The sequence below is a fragment of the Xenopus laevis genome, chromosome 6S, assembly GCF_017654675.1.
Source record: "Xenopus laevis strain J_2021 chromosome 6S, Xenopus_laevis_v10.1, whole genome shotgun sequence".
Taxonomy (NCBI): Eukaryota; Metazoa; Chordata; class Amphibia; order Anura; family Pipidae; genus Xenopus; species Xenopus laevis.
In genome coordinates, this window is record NC_054382.1 from 53102569 (window position 1) to 53118941 (window position 16373).

The 16373-nt window shown below is 37.1% G+C and overlaps 1 protein-coding gene across 3 annotated transcripts in view; it reads right to left on the minus strand.

Annotated features, from left to right (window-relative positions):
- The window catches only part of adcy1.S (adenylate cyclase 1 (brain) S homeolog), a 142869-nt gene that overhangs the window by 14699 nt on the left and 111797 nt on the right, over positions 1–16373 (minus strand). For 2 of the 3 annotated variants that reach the window (XM_041567580.1, XM_041567579.1), the window contains 4 exons: positions 12529–12655; positions 4938–5054; positions 4004–4150; positions 3169–3267 (listed from right to left, as the gene is read on the minus strand). In XM_041567580.1, coding sequence (XP_041423514.1) covers positions 3169–3267; positions 4004–4150; positions 4938–5054; positions 12529–12655 — 490 coding nt within the window. Of the gene's footprint in view, positions 1–3167; positions 3284–4003; positions 4151–4937; positions 5055–12528; positions 12656–16373 lie in introns of those variants that run through there. The other variant, XM_041567581.1, reaches the window with a different exon arrangement.

Sequence of the window (16373 nt, forward strand, 5' to 3'; positions counted from 1 at the left end):
ACCTGAATATTTAGTTCCCAATTCCCTTGATCCAAGTACACTCTGCTCAGAGAGTCTGCCACAGAGTTGTCCACCCCTCTTATGTGGACTGCCTTGAGAAATTGGAGATTCCTCTCTGCCCATGACATGATCTTCTGGCATTCTTTCATCAAGAGAGGAACTCTGGTCCCCTCCTGTTTGTTCAAGTAAGATACTGTCACCATGTTGTCGGAATGTATCAACACTTGACGATATTTCACCTGCTTTTTGAACCTCTTCAGAGCCAATCTGACTGCTCTTAGCTCTTTGAAATTGGAGTTCTCTCCCAGGATGACCACTTGCTCTGGGCCATATGCCCCCTGAGATGCGCCCCCAGCCTGACGCAGAGGCATCTGTTGTTAGAGAAATAAACTGAGGCGTTCTGAAGGACTTCCCCTCGGCCAGGATCCGAGTCTTGCTCCACCAAACCAGATTCTCCTTGAGACTGACTGGAATTTGAAATTTCCTGCCCAGAGACATAGGCGACTGATCCCAACTCTGAAGTATTCGACGGAGTGGACGGATATGAGCCCTCGCCCACGGAACTACTTGCAAAGAGGCAGTCATCAGCCCCAAGGCTCTCATGGCATCCCGTAGTGTCACAAGACGAGATTGACTCAGAAATCTCACAGCCGACCGTAGGGCCACAACTTTCTTTTGAGGAAGGAACACCTTCATTTCCTTTGTATCTATTTGGAGCCCCAGAAACTTGATCGATGTTACGGGATCCAACTTTGACTTTGCCTTGTTTATGATCCAGCCGTGGCTCTCCAACATTGATACTATTATATCTCTTTGGCAAAGTAACTTTGTGTAAGAGGAAGCCTTCACTAGCCAGTCATCCAGGTATGGGACTACATACACTCCCTGTCTTCTCAGGGCTGCTGCTAATACTACTATTACTTTTGTGAAAACCCTCAGGCCAAAGTAAATCCAAAGGGTAAGGCCTTGAACTGAAAATGGTGAAGAACAGAATCCAGTACTACTTCTATCCGCAGATATCGCCTGCTGTTCTGATGAATTGGAATGTGTAAGTAGGCATCCTTCAGGGATCAGGAACCTTGGCTCTCCAGCTGTTAAGGAACTACAAGTCCCACAATGCATTTGCCTTTAGACTCCTTCAAAAGGCTCCAGTATTGCATTGTGGGACTTGTAGTTCCTTAACAGCTGGAGAGCCAAGGTTCCTGATCCCTGCGAGATGATATCTATTGTTATCATAAAATCTCCTTCTTGAAGAATGTGCCTTGGTTTCAAACTGTGTGCTAAATCCTCCCCCGCTAACTGCTGAGCAGCTTTTAAGAGGGAGAGACTGCCTAAACCAACGCCCATTTCAGAAAAAAAAGTAGTAAAGTGGTGTAATTAAAAACAAGGTGTAGTGATATGTGCAGTTGCACAATAGTGTGTATATGTGAAATGTGTAAGTGTGTATGGTGGTGAGAAGGGGAACGTGTTTGTGTATTTGGGAATGTGTATGAATATGTGCATAGAATGAAAGTGTGTAAAGAAAAATGAAATGAAGAACACAATAAGTGTGTGTGTGTAACCAAGGCACAGGAGATGTTTACAAAAAGAATTGTTACTAAACAGAGGTAAAATTCCTTTTTTACTATGATTAGAGGTTAATAAGTTAGGGACCACCATGTTGGGTTTTACCTTGACCTATCAACATTATGATCATAACTATGTAACAAAAAAACCCTGTTTCAAAATTACATGCACTTGCATGTTTACTTGAATCATTTAGACAGGGCTCTAAACGTTTTGAAATTGGCCTCAGGAGTGCACCCACAACCCCCCATTTTTGCATTGTAATATTTACTCATGGATAGGCACTGAAGGCTACAACATGTACCTTCACAGCCTCCAACACAGACCCAGCAACCTGGCAGCGTGTTTTCAGGAACTGCAGCAGCTATTAGCAGCAATCCCCTTGAAGTAACGGGCTGCTATATAGGCCCACTGAAGAAAAAAAAAATTGAATTCCAGAGGGCATAAGATACCCTCTGCCGCACTCACCGCTCCCCTACCGCAGCTTCCACTGAGTCCTCAGAGCGGCGCTCCCTGATGACTTTATCGCGCCTCTCTCTCAGCGTTCCACACTGGAGACGCATCCAGCCACCCAGCAGAATCCAAACGCTGCACATGGCTTCGCCAGCCTTCAGCGAACCACCAACTGCCAGGTATGCCAAAAGGGAAGCCTTGTAGTCCCCCCTGAGCAACCCACCCTCAGGTGGTTACCCATACGGCCATCGGACCCCTCAGGGCCCGGTTCTTCGGACCAACCGGTCCCTTCACTCCTACCTAGATAGGACAGAAGAAAAAAACACTATTGGAGGAGGGTTAAGGGGGGGCTAATATTACCTTGCTAATTAGTGATTATTCTTCTGTCCTACCAGGGATTGGTTCAGACCTTAACCCATTGTGTGCTGCCTGTAGGACGATAAGAAAAAGCTCTATATAATACTACAGGTATACTATATAGCCAAAAGTCTCCAGACACTGCCCATTCATTATAGCATTCTCAAAGCAAGTGTATAAATATGAAATACTGTTACAACTTTAACACTTCTGAGAAGACAGCTGCTTTATTTTGAAACATTGTTGGTGGGAATTTTTCCAACTATTCAAGGTCCCGAAAAATATTCTTGAGGATATTTGTGAGTTTCATAGAAAATTTTGATGTATCAGCCCCTAAGTGTTTCTGCCCATTTTTCTGCATATCGTTCTTTCTGGCAAATATAGTCTATATGGCTAACAAATATTCATACAGAGGGATGTAAAAAAAGTCATCAATGGAAAAAATATTTGCAATGTGCAAAATGTATGCCCTTTTGCTCAAATTAAATCTTGTTGTTGCTTTATTATTAAATAGAAAACACAGTTTAGCAATCACATCCTCCAGTGGAAGAAAATTCTATAGTTCTATAGACTGTGCCATATCACAGTATATGTGATATGCTTCAAGTATGTTTTAAAAGAGTGCAATTAAAATTTGCAGTTCAATAGAAGTATAAGAAGAATATTACAGTATGAAATGCAATTTTGATTCCCTTCGAATAATAAAAATGAGAGAAAAACACATTGGTAGTTAATGTACGCCACTGAATGGCTAATACATCAGTTTGGTATGTTTGTAGTTCATATATATACCTTAGTTCCAGTTGTTGGCACAAGTCCTACAGCTCCCATGTAAGTACTTCCAATTGTCTTGATTTTTTCAATGTCTTTATAACACTCTTTTTCCATGAGCTGTATCAAAGCAAACCTAATAAACATTATACAGGCACAATATTCTCATTCAACAGTTTTATATGGAAAACCAAGTTTAATATATAAGCAACTTAAATATAAAACCACATTACTTATTTCTGATGATTGATAACTATCTCAGTTTTATAAAGACCTGCATTGTAGTTTTATAAAGACCTGCATTGTAGATTTTTCCTTTAAAACAGCTCTCTCAAAATTTTTACTATTCTTTCATTCAGTCTATCACCCTTTGCAGTTGCTTACGTGTATTTGTTGTTTTACACCTATTCATTAAAATTAGTTTCTCTCTGTAACACATAACAGAGCTGATAGGACTGTCTTATTTGCTTATAAGACTTCATGGCAGATTTATAATAAAATAATTGTGTAAAAAAGTGTAACTTGAACACAGTGAAATCACATTCTACCCATCATATTCAATACATCAAATTTTGACTTTATTTATAAACTGGAAATGAAAACATTTAGCATTTTGCTACTACAGCTCCCATTGATTTATACTTGAACTCAACTGCTTTAAGATGCCACTGAAGTTTCCAAAACTAAAATTTTGCTATTTTTGCTGTAAAATATTTTGAGTAGATTCTCAAAGTCAAATGTTAATAAACTTCCCCTTACTGTAAGGCCAAAAGTTATTGGAGGCAATGTAACATAATGATAATGATTAAAATGCTTTTTGGTTTCAATACATTTTTGGATCCCTTAGAAATCTTACCTCATCGAAATCTGCAATAATTTCATTTAAAAGACGTAAACATTCCACTCCCATATTATTGCCATCAAGTTCAATGTAAAAATCATTAAAATTTGGAATGGAGGCAAACATAACACCAACTTGTGAATAAGACTGATAATAAAGGTCCTAAGAGAAAAAAAACAGGAAGATGTGCAACAATATGGTAACAATTACTATTCTAAATTAAATTACAATAAGCTTATACAATGGGAAAGTAAAATCGTAAATCTTTGACAGCCAAAAGAGTAGGAAAAGCAAGAAAAACCCCCAAGTTGAAAAGAACTCTATACAATTGATTTCACCCCTAAATTGTTTTATGATTATGTCACTGTTCCTGAGAAAATGGGTGCTATGTATAAATATGAGCAAGTCGAAATTTGTAAGTGTATGGTGTATGTTCACCAGTATTCACTAAGACAGGGTGTAATATTTATAGATTTATGATAAAAGAATTGTGTAAAAAAGTGTAACTTGAACACAATGAAATCACATTCTACCCATCATATTCAATACATTAAATTTAACTTTATCTATAAACTGGAAATGAAAACATTTAGCATTTTGCTAATACAGCTCCCATTGATTTATTCATGAAATCAACTGCTTTAAGATGCAACTTAGTAAATCTCCAGTTTCCAAAACTAAAATTTTGTGATTTTTGCTGCAAAATATTTTGAATTAAATCTCAAAGTCAAATGTTAATAAACCACCCCCTTACTGTAAGGCCAAAAGTTATTGGAGGCAATGTAACATAATGATTAAAATGCTTTTTGGTTTCAATAGATTTTTGGAACCCTACTCAGATCCCTGACTACTACTAAGGGGCAGATTTATCAAGGGTCGAAGTGAAAATTCGAATTTCGGAAATGAAAAATGTTTGTTTTACAGCCATCATAATGTTGCATGTATTTACCATATTCCTTGGATTAGACATAAGGAAGTGCTGTGCAACATGTGCTGGCAGAAGGTTAAAGAGAATCCTTTTATTGTCCAGTTTCACTCTCTCCATGTCATCTCGCTCTTCTTCTGCCTATATCGCAAAACAGTGCATGCAAATGTCAGTTACACAAAAGTAAAGTGATGTAAGGTACTATACAAATTAAATTTAAAAACATTAAAATTATTTTGCATATGGGGTAATGGCACTCTGTGTATTTCTCTGAATCATTTAGACTTGTCATTAGTATCACCTAAAAAACATGCAAGGTTATTTGGAAACACTAAGCCATGTTTTATACTCATGACAGTTTTCATGATCTGTATTGTAAAATGATTTGTAATTTTTCCCTGCATACTGTTGTTGCTATGCTTTGGAGTGGTTATGTAAAATGTCTAACATAAAACTTATATAACTTTTATTTGTTCATGTGAATTTTGTAGTCACAACCTCATTGAACCCCACTTAATGTTTTTAAAAATTAGTGGTGAGCACCACTTTCCCTTGTTTGTTATAATTAATACAGGAGCAGTGGCCAGCTCCATGTTGTAGCTTCCACCCTTTCAGCTACAGTCAGGAGTCAGGTGGTCCCACTGGTGGCCAATAAAAGGGCAACTAAGTTTGGGAGTTTTACTTTGAAAGTTGTGCGTAAAACTTAGTCCCTTTATAAAATGTTTAATGGAGCAATAGAATTCTTAATGAATCAGATGCAAGCTGAGTGTAGTAACTGGCCACACCGGGAATGACTTTGACGTAGTTGGCCAGCTTAAATATATTGCAATAAAAGGACAAACAATCCCTGCTTTATTTAAAGGGTAAGGCATTTTTAGTAGCTTAGGGCACAAAATGAGTTGAGTGCAGAGAACCTATTGTATTTGTGTATATATATATATATATATAGTATTAATCAATTGATGTCTTATATATATATATATATATATATATATATATATATATATATATATATATATATATATATATATATATATATATATTTAAGGATCGCCATAATCGCCCACGCTCCCTACAAACAGTCGACTCTAGCTCCGGGGACTCTGTCCCTGATGATAACATCAGAATTCCTCCTAATACTACACAGGAAGGGGGAGCATCGGGCACACAATCATCTGTATCTAATTTTTTAGAAACAGATACGCTGCAAACGCGTCCACCAATTCCCCCTTCATCAAATCGAGGAAAAGGTACCCCACAAGGAGGGGTAAGAAGAGGGCGATCGCGCCAATAATAACCACGTCAGTGTTTAATCTCTCGGCACATACACTGACAGATGCTGAGTTATCCCTATTACAAAAAGGCTTAACTTTTGTGCCCTCCACCAAATTTGACAGATTTAAATGTGATATCGATTCTTTAGGTTCATTAGGACCTTGAATTTGAAAGATCATTTTGGTGGGGATAATCGGGAAAACTCTGAAGTATCGAACAATTTGAGACTCAAGAGCACATTCTGTCCACCCACACAGAACGTGGCAATTAAACTCTTCAAGCAGGCAATGGATCATGAGATGGACCAACTCTGTACTAAGCAGCAAAGAATTCACAATAATCTGACAAGGGCAGAAACTTTAGCCATTGATTCTCTACGCCAAGATACTTCTATAGTTATTCGCCCCGCAGATAAGGGTGGGGGGATAGTGATCCTTAATTATAGTGATTACAGAGCGGAAATTCTTTCTCAATTGTCAGATGAAAGGGTTTATAAACGGCTGAAGGGAGATCCTGTCAAGGTATTCAAAACTCAAATTGATATTTTATTACAATCAGCTTCTAATAATGGTTGGATCAACCAGACATTATATGAATATCTAAGACACGACTTTCCTATATGTCCGATTTTATATGCCCTCCCTAAAATTCATAAAAGCCTTATTGCACCGCCTGGCAGGCCTATTGTGTCTGCTAGGGATGGCCTATTACACCCATTGGGTATATATATAGACCAAGTGTTACAGCCAGTGGTTCAAACTACACAATCATATTTACGGGACACTCCCCATTTTTTGGATTGCATTAAAAATCTTGTTCTATCAGAGGATGACACTTTATTGCTGGCTACTATTGATGTAGTCAGCTTATACACTAGTATTCCACACTGTGATGGTTTGATGGCTGTAGAGAAATCCCTTTTAGAATTTTCTGATTATAAGGGACCTCCTATTGGTTTCATAATAGAATTATTAACCATGTGCCTCAACTTCAATTTCTTCCGTTTTGAAGAAAATTTTTTCCAACAAATTTCTGGGACAGCTATGGGGGCGCCAATGGCCCCCTCTTATGGAAATTTATACATGCATCAATTTGAGCAAGCCCATATTTTGATTTATCGATGATATTGTATTAATCTGGAAGGGTACTGTGGAGAGTTTTGAAGGCATGATAACAGAATTGAATCGGAGTTCAGGCTCAATTAAGTTTACATCTAAATGTGGTACAGAATTGGAATTTTTAGATCTTCATTTGAAACTTTTGGGGTCGAAATTGGAATATACTCTGTTTCATAAGAAAACAGATCGAAACACCCTTTTGCATGCTTCTAGTTGCCATGCTCCTGCCTTGAAAAGCTCATTACCAATATCACAATATTGCAGGGTGTTGAGAAATAACTCTAATTCATCTAATTGTGAAGTACAACTTACACAAATGACTGCACGTTTCTTGGAACGTGGTTACCATAAGAAAGATTTGGATAGGGCACTCAATATAGCAAGAAATAGAATTTTGCCGTCACCAAACTATAATAGTAACCCATGCCCTTTAATACTTTCTACACAGTTTAATAATTTATCCCCTTCCATCCATCAAGCGGTTCGATCAAATTGGAAAATTATCAAAGCTGATCCACAACTAGACAAGATTAGTCCCAATCCCCCTATGTTTGGATTTCGTAGGGCCCAAAATTTGAGGGATTTATTAGTAGTGGGAGATCCAGTTTAAAGTTGCTTACCTCCAAAATCTGAACCATCATGGCTACCTTCAAATAAGTGTGGTTGTTTCAGGTGCCCCTCTTGTCTGTCTTGCCGATATATGACTCCCGGGACAAGTTTTGTACATCCTCGAACAGGACATCGATTTTTGATTAGGCATCATATTACGTGTACAACCACACGTCATTTACCTGATTACTTGTCCTTGTGGATTGTCCTATGTCGGCAAGACAGACCTTATGCTCAGATTACGCATTGATGGCCATAGATCGGCAATTAACACTGCTTTTAGAGATAATAAGACCACTAAACCAGTGGCTAAACATTTTTTAGAGATGGGACATGGGTTACCCACTTTTAAATATTTAGCAATTGACCATGTTCCTGCACCCCGTCGGGGTGGTAACCGATCACGGCTATTATTGCAACGTGAATCCTTTTGGATTAAAACCCTTGGTACTATTTCACCTAATGGACTCAATTGTTTTCTAGACCAGCATTAAATTCTGCAAAATTATTAGATCTGACTCCTTTTGAGCCACCTGACAATTTTTTCTTTTCTACAAGTATTAATATGTTTGTATTACCACAGATTTATTGTTTTCTTTGTAATAATTGATATGTTGGATTTCACCAATCATCTGTCGTGGTGTCACTAGATGGGCGGGATTATGTTTGGTTTAAATTTTGTAACTTTATTGCTAAATTTTATATGGTAAAGCATCTTGAGAAAGGTTCAAGACCATGAACCGAAACGTCGATGCGGATGCATTAATGTGCTTATAAATAAATTATTGATTCTCAACACGGTGTGCGTGTAACCTTTGAATATATATATATATTGACCCGCACTCTACTTTGTGATGAATTAAATTGTTTTTATTGTGTACATATCAAACATCTGACGTTTTGGCCCACATTAGGGCCTTTTTCAAGGACTGTGATCCAGGGCATTTATACCCATACTTTCTCATTTCAAATTTGGTGCCAAGAATGATGTCATACATACCAAAGGTTTCCATCAGCCACAGATATATAATTTCTCACCACAAGGTGTCCACTGGTGAGAAATCATATATTTTTTATGTAAAAAGAATAGGAATGTGGGTGATGGTAACCTTTGGTATGTATGGCGTCATTCTTGGCATTTGAAAATTTGAAATGGGAAGTATGGGTATAAATGCACTAAATCATTGTAGACAGTTATCCTTGAAAAAGGCCCAAATGTGGGCCGAAACATTGGATCATAAGGAGCGCACAGTCACATGTCCAAATATAGCCTGGGTGCCAGTCAAATAGTATAATAGAATCTGCATCAAGCGACGGCACTCCTAGGAAGTTTAACAACACAAAGCAAAAGTAGAGTTTTAATCACCCCTTGTTTCCCTGACGAAGGTGATCTATATATAGATACAGTATATATATATATATATATATATATATATATATATATATATATATATATATATATATATATATATATATATATATATATATATATATATATATATAATATATATATATATATATATATATAATATCAAAACAGGGGGTTGTGGGAGCACTCTAAAGGCTTTAAAGTATATATATAAGTATAATAAATGCTATTGCATATGTACCCAAAACAGGGGTTATTTTGTTACAAAGTTATGATCATAAAATTGATAAGCCACCATACCACGTCAAGGTAAACCCCGAATGGCGGTCCCTAACTTGTTTTATATTTTATGTGCATTTTAGCATTACCTGTAATCAATGTCCATTGAACGCTGTTTTTTCACTGAGGGCTAAATCCTCCCCAGCCAGCAATCAGGCTTTTAAAGGAGAGATATTCCCAAAACAAACGCCCAATTTTAAAAGCATAGGATCACCACTAGTTTAAAGGGGGGGTATGGGGTGCTACAACCACTGAAGCTATGCCACAGCTCCTGGCTAAATATACAATATCAAAACAGGGGGGTTGTGGGAGCACTCTAAAGGCTTTAAAGTATCCTATGCTTTTAAAATTGGGCGTTTGTTTTGGGAATATCTCTCCTTTAAAAGCCTGATTGCTGGCTGGGGAGGATTTAGCCCTCAGTGAAAAAACAGCGTTCAATGGACATTGATTACAGGTAATGCTAAAATGCACATAAAATATAAAACAAGTTAGGGACCGCCATTCGGGTTTACCTTGACGTGGTATGGTGGCTTATCAATTTTATGATCATAACTTTGTAACAAAATAACCCCTGTTTTGGGTACATATGCAATAGCATTTATTATACTTATATATATACTTTAAAGCCTTTAGAGTGCTCCCACAACCCCCCTGTTTTGATATTGTATATTTAGCCAGGAGCTGTGGCATAGCTTCAGTGGTTGTAGCACCCCATACCCCCCCCCTTTAAACTAGTGGTGATCCTATGCTTTTAAAATTGGGCGTTTGTTTTGGGAATATCTCTCCTTTAAAAGCCTGATTGCTGGCTGGGGAGGATTTAGCCTTCAGTGAAAAAACAGCGTTCAATGGACATTGATTACAGGTAATGCTAAAATGCACATAAAATATAAAACAAGTTAGGGACCGCCATTCGGGGTTTACCTTGACGTGGTATGGTGGCTTATCAATTTTATGATCATAACTTTGTAACAAAATAACCCCTGTTTTGGGTACATATGCAATAGCATTTATTATACTTATATATATACTTTAAAGCCTTTAGAGTGCTCCCACAACCCCCCTGTTTTGATATTGTATATTTAGCCAGGAGCTGTGGCATAGCTTCAGTGGTTGTAGCACCCCATACCCCCCCTTTAAACTAGTGGTGATCCTATGCTTTTAAAATTGGGCGTTTGTTTTGGGAATATCTCTCCTTTAAAAGCCTGATTGCTGGCTGGGGAGGATTTAGCCCTCAGTGAAAAAACAGCGTTCAATGGACATTGATTACAGGTAATGCTAAAATGCACATAAAATATAAAACAAGTTAGGGACTGCCATTCGGGGTTTACCTTGACGTGGTATGGTGGCTTATCAATTTTATGATCATAACTTTGTAACAAAATAACCCCTGTTTTGGGTACATATGCAATAGCATTTATTATACTTATATATATACTTTAAAGCCTTTAGAGTGCTCCCACAACCCCCCTGTTTTGATATTGTATATTTAGCCAGGAGCTGTGGCATAGCTTCAGTGGTTGTAGCACCCCTTACCCCCCCCTTTAAACTAGTGGTGATCCTATGCTTTTAAAATTGGGCGTTTGTTTTGGGAATATCTCTCCTTTAAAAGCCTGATTGCTGGCTGGGGAGGATTTAGCCCTCAGTGAAAAAACAGCGTTCAATGGACATTGATTACAGGTAATGCTAAAATGCACATAAAATATAAAACAAGTTAGGGACCGCCATTCGGGGTTTACCTTGACGTGGTATGGTGGCTTATCAATTTTATGATCATAACTTTGTAACAAAATAACCCCTGTTTTGGGTACATATGCAATAGCATTTATTATACTTATATATATACTTTAAAGCCTTTAGAGTGCTCCCACAACCCCCCTGTTTTTGATATTGTATATTTAGCCAGGAGCTGTGGCATAGCTTCAGTGGTTGTAGCACCCCATACCCCCCCCTTTAAACTAGTGGTGATCCTATGCTTTTAAAATTGGGCGTTTGTTTTGGGAATATCTCTCCTTTAAAAGCCTGATTGCTGGCTGGGGAGGATTTAGCCCTCAGTGAAAAAACAGCGTTCAATGGACATTGATTACAGGTAATGCTAAAATGCACATAAAATATAAACAAGTTAGGGACCGCCATTCGGGGTTTACCTTGACGGGTATGGTGGCTTATCAATTTTATGATCATAACTTTGTAACAAAATAACCCCTGTTTGGGTACATATGCAATAGCATTTATTATACTTATATATATACTTTAAAGCCTTTAGAGTGCTCCCACAACCCCCCTGTTTTGATATTATATATATATATATATATATATATATATATATATATATATATATATATATATAGATAGATACAGTATGTATATATATATATAGATATAGATACAGTATATATATATATATATATATATATATATATATATATATATATATATATATATATATATATATATATATATATAATTTTAATAAACTTACAAATATATTTTATATCACATTTGTTTTCTCAAGATACAGACAAACAAACGGGGATTTTGTCTGCTAAACGGGAAAAAGGGCAGGGGTGTATACCAAAAGCACAATCCACAATGGCTTCTTCTGTTGGCAGATGCAATTTTGTTCCCTGTGCATAACCACTTTCAGAAGCAGATCTCAATATTTTTTGCTTAATAAAATTTTAATTTATTAAGCAAAACTAACTCAAAAAACTTGAATGTAAAAAAATTTAATCTAAAAACTGACAAAGTCATGTATCTATAAGTCAATGGGTCCTAGGCAAAATTCAAGCCATCTTTTTCATTTCCAGATTTTCACATTTTCAAGTTTTAAAATAGGTCTTTATAGGTATGTATATTACAGTGTATGTGCTTGGGGTTCATTTGGAGGGGTTGAACTATGTAACTACATGAGGCAGAATTTTTTTTATATATTTTGCCTGCAAATTATGCATATTTTTTTCTTTACCTGCACAGCCCAGAGGTAGTCCAGACGTAGTTTCAAGTCCACCTGTCTAGAGTGGAGTGCCAAAGAGCATGAAAAGAGTAAAATGGCTAGAATAGGTTCATAACCTCGCAAGTAAGAATAGTCCCCCCTTAAAAAAGATAAAAAAAATACAGTGTAAATAATACATTAATGTAACACCTGTTAAAATCAATATGCCTGATTTCTCTATAGCACTGCATATAAATATGGAATACAGTTTGTTTGCATAAACACATAAATATTGTAGAACATCTTCATTCTATGTCTTAAATTTATGGACTATAAAATATTACCAATTGAGCACAGCTAGTGGCCATATACTATATTGTAGGGAGATATGAAACACTGACTCCATATAACATGTGAAAAACTGTGATACATAAATGCATTTACAGCTATGTTCATGTAACATACGTATTTTTAATGATATTGCAGTATTTTATATTGCAGTATTAGACAGTATAGGTAAAGGGACCTATTATCCAGAATTCTCGGGACCTGGGGGTTTCCAGATAGGGGATCTTTCCATAATACCTTAAGGGGGTTATTAACTAAACTCCGAATGCAATTTTTTTTAATAAAATCAGACTTTTAAAAAATCACACATTTTCTTTTTGTAATTTATTAAACCCCAAGGATGGAAAAGTCAGAATCAGAAAATCCGGCATCTCAGACCTGTTGAGGTTGCCTATATGTCAATGGGAGACGTCCCAATAATTTTTTGATGTGCGCTGGGTTTAGTGCAATACCCTGAAGTTTTCTGAGTTTTTGGGCAAAAAAGCATAAGAAATCTGAGTGCAAAATCCCGAAAATCGTGAAAATCTTATTTTTTCCCGCAAAGCAAAGTTTCGGGAAAGTTTAATAATAAATAAGTGTAAAAAACACGAGCGGATTTGATTGGAGTTTGTAGAAGAAAATGTTGAAATAAAATCAGGGAAAAAAATTTAGCAAGGGTCGAAGTGAATTCGAGGGAACTTTTGAAGTAAAAAAATTTTTCGAAAAATTTCGAAATTTTAAGTAATTTTTCAGATACCGTATATACCCGAGTATAATAAGCCGAGTTTTTCAGCATCCAAAATGTGCTGAAAAATTCTACCTCGGCTTATACTAGGGTCAGCGCGCAGTAGCTGAGATTGCAGTCACTTTTAATCATTCCTATACCAACAGTTCACTTGGGGAGAGACTGCAATATCACACAGTGCCCTCTGTTGGTTATATGAAAGAATAACAGTGCACCCTCTGTTGGTTATATGAAAGAATAACAGTGACTGCAATATCACACAGCGCCATCTGTTGGTTATATGAAAGAATAACAGTGACTGCAATATCACACAGCACCCTCTGTTGGTTATATGAAAGAATAACAGTGCGCCCTCTGTTGGTTATATGAAAGAATAACAGTGACTGCAATATCACACAGCGCCATCTGTTGGTTATATGAAAGAATAACAGTGCGCCCTCTGTTGGTTATATGAAAGAATAACAGTGACTGCAATATCACACAGCGCCCTCTGTTGGTTATATGAAAGAATAACAGTGACTGCAATATCACACAGCGCCCTCTGTTGGTTATATCAAAGAATAACAGTGACTGCAATATCACACAGTGCCCTCTGTTGGTTATATGAAGGATTAACAGTGATGGAAATATCACACAGCACCCTCTGTTGGTTATATGAAAGATTAACAGTGATGGCAATATCACACAGCACCCTCTGCACATGGTAGTGGGACAGTGGGACAATGCACACAGTAATCCGTTTGGCAACGGATCAACTTTGCAAAGAAGTCCGGTTGATCGCTGGGGGGGTCACTTTGGCGGAATGTGCGCTGCTGGGAGACAGGGCTGTAGTTGTGTCTAGGCTTATACTAGAGTCAATAAGTTTTCCCAGTTTTCGTAGGTAAAATTGGGTACCTCAGCTTATACTCGGGTCGGCTTATACTCGAGTATATACGGTAATTCGATCATCGAATAGGATACTATGACTTCAAATTTACTTCGAATTTGATTCAAAGTAAAAATAGTTTGAATATTCGACCATTCGATAATTGAAGTACTGTCTAATTGAAAAAACTTCAATACTTCGCCAAATTAAACCTGCTGAAGTGCTATGTTAGCCTATGGGGACCTTTTACAAACATTTTCTAAGTCTTTACACATCGAAGTAAAATCATTCGATCGTACGCTAAAATCGTTCGAATTCCTGTTGTAGGACTTTGATACCCTTGATAAATCTGCCCCTAAATGTACTAAAAAATAATTTAAAGATTAAATAAACCCGACAGGATTGTTTTGCCTCTAACAAAGATTAATTATATCTTATTTTGGGATCAAGTATTAGGTACTGATACTGTTTATTATTACAGAGAAAAGAGTAATAATTAAAAATATAAATTGTATTAGAATGGAGTCTATGGAGATTGGCTTCCTGTAATTTGGAGCTTTTTGGATAATTGGTTTCAGAATCCCATACCTGTATTATATTGCAGTATTAGACAGAATTAGCATCTAATGTCAGAGGGTCACTACCTATATATGCTCCTATGTGCCTATTTCTGGATTTCTGTTGCTCAGCATTCTGCCTGCCTTGTTCCTTTATTCCTGTTGCACAGCTTTGGTCTGTATACTAATTGTGTATCACAAACTTTGCCCTCTGTTTTATGATTTATGTTGCTCTGCTTGGGTATGTAACCTGACCTTTTATACTAAACTATTTTCTTGCTGTGCCTAGATTCCTGTTGTAGGACTTCAGAATATTTACCAAACAATATTTACCAAACAGTACCAAATAAAAGCATATCCTTCTTTTCACTAGGAACATTCTTAGCTGTTCCCCAATACCAGCTTACTCCTAGTTTTTTACTAAAATCTTGGAGGTCTTTGGGGTTGACAGTAGTGATGTGCGGGCCGGCCCGAAACCCTTGGGTTTATAAAAAGAGGGTAGCAGCGGGCCCGGGCCGGGTGCGGTTCGAGAGGGGGCAGGTTATGGTCTAGTTGCCAGTGAAATCAGGCTCTCCAGAAGCTTTTAGTCATGACAGCTGTGACCAATAATTGATGCATTTGTGCATCTCCCCACATAGTTGTGCTACCTGAACCTTACAATATAAATGGCTTTGTTCTCACATGGTTACTGGGCACTGAGGCTCCTATGCCTAAGCTAGGATTTGTCTCTGAATTCTCTCAAGTAGCAGGTTGAAGGTGGTTGAGGACATTACATTTTGTGTTGTCTTTCCTTGTCTCACTGCCTACACAGAAAACTGTTAGCTTGCCTACGATTTGGGGGGATGATGTAATGTCTCTCATTCTGAAGCAGCTGTAATACCAACAATGTGCATAAAAGTATTTACATTGAATAAAACATATTATTCATGGATGTAGATTTAACATTTGGAAGGAATATCTTAAAAAAAAAATTTTCCTAGAGGGTTTAGTATTAGTAGTAATATTCCTAAAAAAAACTGGGGTTTCTCTACAAAGGTGGTGGTAGCTCCAGGGTTTTTCCAACGTCGATGGAGGAACCAGCACCAAGTGCAAATAGGCAGAAGTGCAAGTAGAGAGTTACGATACAAATATGGTAGCAGGTAATCAAACTAGGGAAATAGGGATGAGGAGGGAAAGTAGAAAATGTTTTCCCCTTCTCACCCCTAAAGCACTTTAAGGTTTGAGCCCCATAAATGTCCCAAATCAATATTTTAAAAATAAAGATTTTCCTAAAACTGATATATGCTATTCATCCACTACTGGTCTGGTTCGCTTATAACATTATCAGTAAACTATTGAATGTACAGTACAATATATATATATATATATATATATATATATATAT